The 11,293-nt window shown below is 36.8% G+C and overlaps 1 protein-coding gene across 1 annotated transcript in view; it reads left to right on the forward strand.

Annotated features, from left to right (window-relative positions):
• The window catches only part of pigk (phosphatidylinositol glycan anchor biosynthesis, class K), a 45,523-nt gene extending 35,701 nt beyond the window's left edge, over positions 1–9,822 (forward strand). Inside the window, exon 11 of the mRNA XM_044133670.1 lies at positions 5,724–9,822. Coding sequence (XP_043989605.1) covers positions 5,724–5,840 — 117 coding nt within the window. The 3' untranslated portion in view covers positions 5,841–9,822. The remainder of the gene's footprint in view (positions 1–5,723) is intronic.
• The last annotated feature ends 1,471 nt before the right edge of the window (positions 9,823–11,293 follow it).

Below are 11,293 nucleotides of genomic sequence, written 5' to 3' on the forward strand. Positions count from 1 at the left end.
GCTGCAAAGCTCCTCCGTGTTGTAAACACTCTTCCTGTTCACTGGGTACTGAACTATATTGCAGTATAAGATCAGAGGCAGCTTGTCATCATCTGGCATGTTTCCATTCTCCGTCTCATATCTTCACAGCAGCCATTTTGTTAATTTATACTTCTCTTGCACATTGGTTAAGAGTGTCCATGTATTTTCTTCATTCACGTGAAGAAATTCAGCTATGAATCGGTCCCAATTCAGCTTGTGATCCAGATCACAGGAGCTCTTTACAGGAGCTCTGTGTTGATGTGTTTAAATTTGGCAGAATTAATAAGACTGACTATAAAGCGGATTTCAGCTCATGTTTCTTTTTTCATCTCCTGTTAGCAGCACATTTATTTTACGTTGTTTTTGTTAAATCCTGTAGGATAAACAGGTCTCTCAGTTTTTTTCTCAGATTGCAGTCCTTCATCATAATCAGACAGCTCTAATTACATCAATTTAAGACGAGTAGAAAAGCGTGGACTCTCTGAATAAACTTCCTCTCAGTTTGACTCTTTTTCAGACACTTGTCCTTCGTCACAAAAGACTCCCTTACCTTTAGTTAGAAATAAGCCTTTCTCTACTGGCTAATTCAGGATATTTTTGGACTAAACACCCACTCTCGTATCTGTTAGACAAATAAGACCACATTTGTTCTCGTCTGAGATGTTTCCTGCAGTTTCTGTCAATCTCTAACAAAAGCACCATTGATTGTGATGCTAAAAGCATCCCTTTTTAGTTTGAGCTTCATTATTTCTGCTATTCTGAAGCTGAGCTTTTGGTTTGCTAGATAATTTCTACAGAGGATTCAGTGGTGACAGAAAAGTTTCAGACCCTTTCAAGTGTTTGAAACTCATCCTAAAAATTTATTATTTTTTGTTCTCAATGGCCCAAACAGTTCCGACAGCAGAGGAAAATGAAAATTTCCTTTTTATTTAATAGAAATTAAAGCCTGCTGTATCCCAAACCGTGGATCTCTTGAGTTCAGTTGAATCACTTTTGACAACCTTAAATATTCTTTATACTTTATTCTACAAGGTTTGTGGGCTTTTCCGTTTCTCAATGGCAGATCCTTTCAAGCTCAGCAAAGTTAACTGGAACTGTCTGGAAAAATGTCAAAGCCAGAAGAATATTTGATGTTTCTGTGAATTAAGGCATGTCTGTTGTCTGCACCATCATATTTTTCTGTCAGAAAAACTAAACCTCATGAAAAACTTCTTCTTCCTTTCTCTTTCTTTTCAAAGCGTAGAAAAAGTTTCGACTTGAATGTTTTGAAGATGGTGTGCTATATATATAATGGCACCATCTGGAAATCTATTACTGGAAACACAAAATATTTTGGGTTTTTACTTTTAAGAAAAAGCCTTTTCATTGGGACTACAGTGGATTCCCCGACTTCTCAGTACATTAGCATATTTTTCTTTGGAACGCAAATCCAAATTATTAACAAAAAATCTGGCTATTTGTCAGTCTGTCACTGTAACAAATTTTGCTGGACAATATATTGTCCCGGTAATTATTGTGATAAACGATAATATTGTTATTTTGAGACTATTTTAAAATAATATATTGACAATATAATAATAATGGAAATTCACTCCCTCAAAGACCAATAAACTTGTAAAAAATGCTCTTGAACTGGAAAATGTTTTGACTTTCTAAAATAAAACCCAACAACCAAAAACAGTTAAATGGAAATAAAATGTCAGCAAACCAAAACCATCAATGAAATGGATTATGAAATATCTCTAAACATAATCGCCCTAAAAAATTATTAATCATCAGAATGAAAATAGTCTCTCTCATTTGAATTTATCATGCGATTAATTACTTATTGCGACAAATTTTCTGTGGACCGTTTCTAAAATACTTGAACAAAAATTCAGCATTTGTTTCTCTTGATGCTGATTGGCTGAAGCCCCACAGCAGAATTAAGAGTCTGTAGATGTTACCTTCTTCAGCAGCGCTAAAATGATTTCCACTTTGCAGAATAATGCATATTTTTTGTTTAAAGCACTAAAATAGTAATTTATAAGCACTTTTTGAGGAATTCTCTCAATTAAAATTAGTTTTGTAGCCCCACAAAAATCGCTGATCCACAATGAAATAATGTAGTTACACTTAAAAAACACAGAATCTAATCAATTATTTTGTCTAGTTTGTGAAGCAAATATCTTAGTACACATGATGTAAGACAAAACCTGCAAGTAACTTTTCAGCAAGATATAGGAGCTTGTTTTAAATAAATAATTCCTTAGTGTTGATTAAAAACATAGTGCTCTCACTTGAAGATTATTTCACTTATAAGTGAAATAATCTGCCAGTGGAACTAGTATTCTTTTGTTGATATTAAAATATTATTGACTTTAAATGAGCTCCTATATATTGATGAAAAGTTACTTTAAGTTAGTTTTCTTATTTCAAGTGTACTAAGATACATCTCTGGAAAAAATTAAAAGAACATTTAAAATGATCAGTTTTTCTGATTTTACTTTTTATAAGTTTATGTTTGAGTAAAATGAACATTGTTCTTTTATTCTATGAATTCCTGACAACATGTCTCTGAAATTCAAAGCAAAAATTTTGTATTTATTAGCAGAAAATGGTCAAGATAATGCAGAGCTTAGAGACCTCAAATAATAAATAAAACAAAGTTCATATTAATTTAGAAACAACAATACCAAAGTTTTAACTCGGGAAGATTTTGTCCAGAGCTGTATTTGCACTAGAAACTTGTGTTTTATGTGTGTGTGTTTGCAGTGCCGCACTTTTGCTGCAAATATGATCTGCACTGTGAATGTTGTGAAACAGTTGAAGACGATGGATTTCTTAACCAAAAGAAGAAGGAATAACTCAAAGCTGAGGGAAAGTTCAGGTCACAGTGACGACAGATTTACGACTTGACTGTAGCTGTGTTTATTTTTATGTAGATCTTAACAAGGTGACAGCAGCTCAGCAAATGAGATGCTTATTCTGCAAATCCCTGATCAAATCTCTATAAAATACATAACATGAGGAAATATTTTTATCCAGGAGCAACTTTTAATTAGCAGCTTTAACAGCTTCCAGCCATCACTTTCTCCAACATTATTCTCTCCTTATAAAAGCATGTCTAGCGTGGGCCACAATTACTTCCCAGTTGCTGCTTTAGCATTCCTGGATGGCAGCGGAGCTCTATTGATTTGACTTGATTGAGCTGTTAAATAAATTTGGACCCAGACATAATCCAATTTTGCTGCTGTCCTCAGCCTCTCTTGGCTGGAAATTGGCAGCGTTGTCACACAACCTGAAGTTTGGGTTAAAGTGACGGCCTTGAACACACACACACACGCACACGCACACACACACACACACACACATAGAGAGAGAGCCATGGGCCAACTCGTCACACACAACGAGAAATTAACGTTTGGCCTTGCCAACAACTACTCATGTGAAAGGAATTTGAAATCACTTTGAACGTATCAAGCAAGAGAAATTCATTATTTGAAATTATTTAATCACAGTAATTTCAAATGCCGACCTTGTGTAATTTTCTAAGAAATGTTTTTATGGTTCTGCAAGGTCAAGCTCATCATGCCCCCTTTTCTTCTCGCTGAAATGTGCCGTTTTTACTCCTCAGTCGCATCCTGAAAAGCCTTTCTGGGTCATTGTTTAGCTCTCGTTGATTGGTGGACGTACAGGCAGTGAGAAGATTAAACCTGAATATAACCCCAGTCTTCAAATGTTACCGTCAGCTGGTGCCAAAGGCAGATTTTACTCGTATTCGATGCTCAGCGGGAGGTAATTTCAGACACTGGACATTGGGCGCATGCTTCAGCACTCGGTTTGCCAGGCTCTCATTTGTATGTGCACACAAATAGAGCAGAGGAATCCACTCCACATATGCCAATTCAGCACTACTTGCCTCTTGGGTGAAGGAGAAATTCAGCAAATATACGAGACTTCCTACTTGAGTGAAATTGGAAGGCAATTGGACTCTTTCACAAACTGAAATACTACCAGGGAGTCATCAAGATTAGATGAAATATTCTGTCTGCATGGCAATTTTGCTTGTTACCCTTATAGGCCGGGTATAATGCAGTGATTGCTGGGTATATTCACAACCATGAAATGTTTGGAGGTTTGAAGTACACTGCTTATTTCTGTGATTTCATGTAGGAGCTCAGAATCGTTTCTGTCCATGAAGTCTGAATGTTTTTGCATGTAAAGATGCTGATAAAACTCGACCGTTCATAGCAAAAATACATGCAGATCCTCTTCTACAATAAAACTAGCTGTACATTGTTCTGGAATCAGGTATGACTGAATACAGATTTCTATTGGAGTCATACATGCTTCTATAAAGGCATTTTTTTAATAGACGTCTTGTTTATAAAAGTACAAACCTTCACACCAAAGATCCAATATTTGAGTTTACACTTACCTCACCAGAGTCACATGACTCCCAGCTGGGCTGTGATTTGTCAGATTTCTTCCCTTTAAGTGGAAATATGGTGCAATTTATTTACAAATTCCCAGTGAGAAATTCAAGAAAATCCCCTGAAGTTGGAAATCAAACTGGGAAAGTGAAAACTCACCAAGACATCCAGAGTTCAGAATCCAAAATGGCCGCTTCTGGTATAAACATTTTTTTGTTTTTTTTTAGCATTTTTAGCATTTTTTTAAATTTATTTGTGTCTTATTAAACTGGCAGTAAGATTTTACACCAATCTAATATTTTAAAATATAAATGTAGCCTATAAGTCTAAAATTTTAAAGACTAAAATAAAAAAAATTGAGACAAATGTTTGATTGTTTAAAAGAAACGCTATCAAATTATTATTTTCAACATTAAGCTTTAAAACTAATACTTACAATACGTTTGTGTAAATATGTCAGAACAAAGGGAAATGCTTAAAATAACAATATTTAGTGTTTACGATTTATTCACTTGATCTCCAAACAAAGCTTGTGTATAAACAAGAGGTCTCACTTTGACATAAACTGTAAGTGTGCCTGTGTGTTTGTTGACCATTCATTGAAGTTACTCACATTGGGAAAACAGAAATTTTACTACAAGCTTGTAATAGTTTAGAATTACTCAAAAGTAAAAAGTATAGTGCAGTAAGTAGCAGTGAGTCTCCGCTCCGGCCTGGTACTTATAGTTCTCCTCAGCTGCCTACAGTTGTACGTACAGTAAAATTTATGCCTGTTAGGTGCTGCTGGGTCTGGCTGGTGCCGCTCTGATTGGACAAGAGCAGCAGGCGGAAATCTCCTGCGTACATCCTCAAAGCGCATCTGTAGCTTTGTCGCTGGCAGAGGAGTTTGGAAGATGTTTTTAGAGGTTAAATCTCATCTCTGCAGAATATTGCAGCCACATTAGCATATAAATGTGCTACTTGTGAGCTGCATGTTTAATATGAGCGGGATTTAAAAGTATAATCGTGCACAAAGTGATGATGTGGCAGTGAATGGGACAAACACAAAACGGGGGAAGCGTGCTGATGAGCTGCACCACCTGCCTTTCTGCGTTGAACCTGAGTGTGTGCGCACGCCGAATGTTCGAAGAGATAAAGTAAATGTGTGTGTATGTGTGTGAGTCTTTACCTGCTTGCCTGCCTGTGTGAATGACGGAACAATCAGAGTTTGGCTCAACAGGAGATATACACACCATAACTAAACTTCATTCTCACCCCGCTCTCCTCTGCCTCCCCCGCCTCCACCAGAAACCAAAGCAGAAGGACTGGCATCCTCCTGACGGCTTCATCCTGGGCCTGTGGACTTTAATCCTGCTGGTGTTTTTCAAGACCTACGGTGTTAAACATCTAAAGCACATCTTCTAAGGATCCGGCGCAGACGCAGCTGGACATCCCAGGACCCGGGGAGTCTTTCCTGAAGCTGCAGATTGTGACGGGTTTTTATATGTGGGAAGATGAGCAACAGAAACTACTGATTTGTATAAAGCTCCATAAACTATTGGTGCCTTTTTTTATGTTTTAAAGCTGCAGTATGTAACTTTTATAAAAATATGTTGTTTTTTTTAACCATCTTTAATAAAACGATCACCATGTCCTGACAGTGTAAGACAGATAATCTGTGAAACAAATGTAGCTCTTCCACTTCCTACATGAGCCATTACTGTGGTCTGACAACAGCCAATCAGAGGCAGGAGGCGGCTCTTAGTGCTGTCAATCATCCTCGTGTACGCTGCTCAATGTGCTAAGGATGGAAATGATGTTTTATTTGTTTTTCTGTTATGCGTGTTGTTTTCTATTCTTATTGATATTTCTTTACTTTGGTGATTAGGTTGTAAAATGTGAATCTTATATAAAAAATTTTTACCATCGTTTTGGTATTATACAAAAAAAAAGATGGCAGCATTTGTGGCAGGTTATGTGTGTTTTACTAAGGTTCAGCTTGGCAAAAAACAAGTGGGAGTCTCTCAATGAATATGAGGGTGATTGACAGCGCTAAGACCCGCCCCCTGGCTCTGATTGGTTGTTTTTGACTAAGCGTTGTATTTCTGCAGTTTTTTGGGGGTTTTTGCAGATTATCTGTTTGATTATGACGTTTCCAGTGGAGAGAATAAAAAACAGCATCTGTTCCTGGTTTTCTACTCTTAAAGAAAACATGTATTTATATCTTATTAATTGTCAATGACATTGTAAGCTTTGTAAATAGAGCTGACTAAGCGCTTTTGGAAATTTTTGAAAATCGGGATCTTGCTGCTGTCTTGTAAAAGTAACTGAGGATCTTATGTGACAGAGCAACAAAAAGTAACTCATAACAGAGGAGTGGATGGAGTAAAAGAGAATGTTAAGTACAAGAATAAAATTATAATATTAGCAGAGTAAAGTCCATTAATGAGAATAACGTTTTACTGTACGACTTTATTCTTGTCATTACATTATTTTCTTAATCAAAGGTTGTGTGTTAATATTTTTCCCCAGGTTTTCTAAAATTTCTACCTATTTTCTACAGAAATGAGGTCAGTCAGATCCGACCCAGAGGGATTCTGAACATTAGCTTTTCAGTTTCCTTTTACATTGACGTTAGGATTAAGGCCTGGACTTTGACTGAGCCATTCCAGAGTAAGTTGTTGCTGTATATTTATTATGTTGTATATTCAGTTGAGTTGGACGTCCGCCACAGCCTCCGGTCTGCTGTTCGTTCATCTTTCCATATTTAAATGATGGATTGAATGTTTGATTTTATTTTCTAACTTTACTTGGAACGACTCCATAAGATCTTCTCTGACCCGTCTGCTGCGTTCCTTCATGATGCCGTTTGCTCGCTAACGTTCTCCATCTAGATTACTTGATCGAATAGTTTTTGAACATAAATGGTTGGATTTTATTTATTCTGAGGTTTTAGAGTAAAAGGGGCTGGACACAAACTCACTTTTTACATTTTTAATAGTAAGAATTTTATAAAAACATATTTCCACTTGTTCTTTACTACTTTTTGTTGCTCTGTCACATAAAATTCCTATAAAATATGTAAAAGTTTTGTTACACAAGGTGATAAAGTTTAAGGTATATGAACAATTTTTCCAAAAATGTACGTATCAAGAAGTTTGGTTTTGTTTTATTTTGGCAAATGGTTAAATGTTCAGCCGTTTTTCATCTATTTCACTTGTTCTGTTTCTCCATATATTTTTGTGTCGCATGCAGAGTTTTGCTCCTCGGTTGCACCTTCATGCTTTATGATGCACTGAACTGAGTCTGCAGATAATTTAATTTATTTGGAGAGCACGTTGCCCCGCATATTTCAGCTGCAGCAGCCTATTTGTTTAAGTGCTACTCTGACTGTCTGCTGGGTCACAGAAGGAAAAACACGCTGATTGGTCGTGAGTTGGATGTGGAGAGATTACTGCAGGGGTGTCCAAAGTGCGGCCCTGGGGCTGGTTTGCGGCTGGCAGAATGATTCTGTGTGGCCCTTGTCCACAATTCAAGAATATCAGCTTTATTTCAGCGTATTGGTAACTTTGATATGCTTAGAGGAAACTAAAGTAAAATGCTGCAGACAAATTAGAAGAGTTGTAAAATCTGAATAGTTTGTGTTGCTCAAATTTTCTATTTATCAACCAAATGATTTTGCTTTCATTTTAATTTGACAGCATGTAACTCCACAGCCAACCAGCAACTTTTACTCAAACGTAGAATTGGAGCACATCCCTTCTTTAGAGATTTAAAGCTGCAGTGTGAAGCTTCTTTAAATATATATATATATTATTTTTACATTTGTTGAAACTGTAACTGTCGTGACAGTTTAGAAACAGATAATCTGTGAAAAAACCGAGCTTCTCCATCTTCTCCCACTGCTAACTAGAAACAACCAATCAGAGCCAGGAGGCGGGCCTTAGTGCTGTCAATCAACCTCTTCATCACCCACTTGTGCTGTGCTACACTGCAGCTAGCATAGCATGTTGTGAATGCTCAGGCTAGTTAGCATGTGACCAATAACAGCAGATAAACGGTTTTCTTGTAACAAAAAGTTGTTTCTCCACCATTAGCACATATAGCAGGATTACATGAGGTTGATTGACAGCGATAAGACCCGCCTCCTGGCTCTGATTGGTTGTTTTTGGTTCATTTCTTTACATGGCAATAGCAACTCATGCTGAAGATGGAGAGATCAATCTTTTCACGGATTATCTGTCTCATAACAAAAACAAATATATAAAGAACATATTTTTATCTAAGTTACATTCTGCAGATTTAAGAAGGTTTATAAAAGAAAAAGAGGGACTTGTGTCTTGTTCTTGTAGCTTAGAGTGGATCTAAAATAAACCGATTCTGTCTGTATAGACATCAAATTGTTTTGCATTTTCCGTAACAGACACATTTTTGTGTCCAACCGCTACTTTTGACTTCAAACACTCCTGGATTTTAATGTCATCTGGTTCATTTACACTCATTTTACCTGCCAATCACACTTATGGAGGATAACGATCCAACGCCTCACCACCCTGCAGAAACACTAAATATTCAACTTTCTAGTGCAAACATCTTAGTACATTTGAAAAAAGACAAAACTTACAAGTAACTTCAGCAAGACATGGGAGCTTGCTTTAAATTAATAAATACTTGACATTATATATTGATTTTGAAATAAATACTAGCTCCATTGGCAGATTATTTCAAGGGAAAAATGTCTTGTGAAATAATCTGCCAGTGGATCTAGTACATTTTCCTCATTATTAAAAATTTTTTGACTCAAAACAAGCTGCTGTACCTTGCTGAAAGCTTTCTTGTAACTTAGTTTTGTCTTATTTGAAGACAAAACTAATTTCTAGTGCAAATCATAGTGAATATGATTTGCACTAGAATCTAGACTAAAACTGCTTGCTAAGATCTAGTGTTTTTGCTGTGGTCTGACCCGTCCTGGTTTCCATTCACTAAACTGGAGTCCGTGTTGGAGCATTCATTAGCTCCTCTGCTGCTGATTGTGTTTTTGGTGATGCTTTTCTCCAGCCAGTCTGCATCTCTGTGCTCCAGTGAATCCCCCAGAGACCAACCGGCTCTCTCCAATGAATCTTCACTCCGTGACGTTTATTCTTTGACCTTTTTCCCCCGGTGTAACCACTCTGCATTAGGCTCGTTGTTTGGCAGGAGGACTGAAGGCGGATAGATTGAACCGGAGGTAGTTTATCTTCGCTCTTTGGCTCGCGCTCCACTCATCGGCTGGGCGCTGCCACTCTTCCTCAGGGCTGAAATGGAAAATGGATGAAGCTGGAAATGAAACTGTATGTACGGAAAGGCAGCTGCTGCGTCAGCCTCACTGTGAACCTTTTTTTCTTATGCATTATTGATACAACACTTATTTCTTCTCCTGTTTCTTATTTTCTGTGATTTCTTTTTAGTCTTTCTTCCCTAGTTGGTGGGAGAACATGGTGTGTAAAGCCCTGGTTAAAACAACAAAGCTAAAAATCTGAATAAATAAGGTAAATTTTTTAAAAACTAATTTGTTTGATGCACTTTAATAACTTTTACTGCACAGTGTTAAAAAAAAAAAACACATTAAATTATTGCTAAAAAATTTCCAGACTCTTTTAGAAGTGGTTGAGATCCAGATTAAGAATAAAAATGTTCAAAATGTGGATGTTTATGGTTCTTCCTTAATAAAAAAAGTAAAAGTTCACACTTTGTACACTAGTTGTACACTAATTCAGACCAAAGCAAACAAAATAAATCAGTTTTCAGACAAGTATTTTTGTAACGCCTTCACAAAATGTCACCATAACCCATGTTGGAGGACAAACGGTGAGCGTAACCATGGTTACAGATGCTGTAATAGTGGAGAAAATGATTATCAACAGCATAAATTATGGAAAGAATGGGGTTTTTAAATAGGGAATATAATTGAAGGATTAGACCCATGCCAGAAGCCAAAGAGTTGTTGTAGTCTGTTTATGGTTCAGAACATTTAATAACTATAAATATATAGAAATAGACATGATTTTCTTTTTCTTTTTTAACTATTGACAAGTACTGCCCACAAGCTTTTAATCTGAAAACCTTCAACTCATCCACAGGCTGCACTACACTGAGCCTAAATTAAACATGCAGCCAGCTGCATCCGTCATCTAAGACATTATTTACAAGCAGTTGGGATAGATGCTACATCTGTAAAAGTTTTATGATGTCCAAAAAACAACAAGCCAATCTTCTGTCAGGAACTGTAGCAGAAACAGAGACTTGCTGGCTGTGAAATGATCTGAGCTGATGCTGACATGGGGAAGTGTTAAATCATGTAAACGCTCCAACCCTATCATCCTTATCTTGGTAATTCTTGTTCAATCTTACTGATTTGTGGCGGTAAATAACAAAATGTTTCATCACGTCTCTTTTGTCTCTGATTGCCACATTTTGCTGCATCCCAGAAACTTTATTTTGGATTAAAACGTCTTTGTGGCGTTGCTATGGATGTCCCTCAAAGAAGATAGCTGAACTACTATTGCAATCACTGCACTATAAAATTAACAAAAATATTTAGATTTTACTCTCTCCAATTGCCTTTGGAACTTGGACACAACTTTTTTTTATTTATTTTTTTATCATAAATACTAAGATTTTATGTCTTTAAATCAGTGGTGACCAAACTGTGGTTCTGGGGCTTTTTGGGGATTATCTTTCACATCTCTGCAAAATAAAGGCACAATTTTACCGCAGAGCTCTGAGCTTCAGTCCTCAGCTGTTTTATGACTTATAAGACAAGATCGTGTCCTCAGTCTGAAGAGAAACGGTGACGTTAAACACTCTCATGGTGTGAGCACCTCCATCACTCTGCTGCT

Source organism: Gambusia affinis, linkage group LG12 (assembly GCF_019740435.1).
Source record: "Gambusia affinis linkage group LG12, SWU_Gaff_1.0, whole genome shotgun sequence".
Taxonomy (NCBI): domain Eukaryota; kingdom Metazoa; phylum Chordata; class Actinopteri; order Cyprinodontiformes; family Poeciliidae; genus Gambusia; species Gambusia affinis.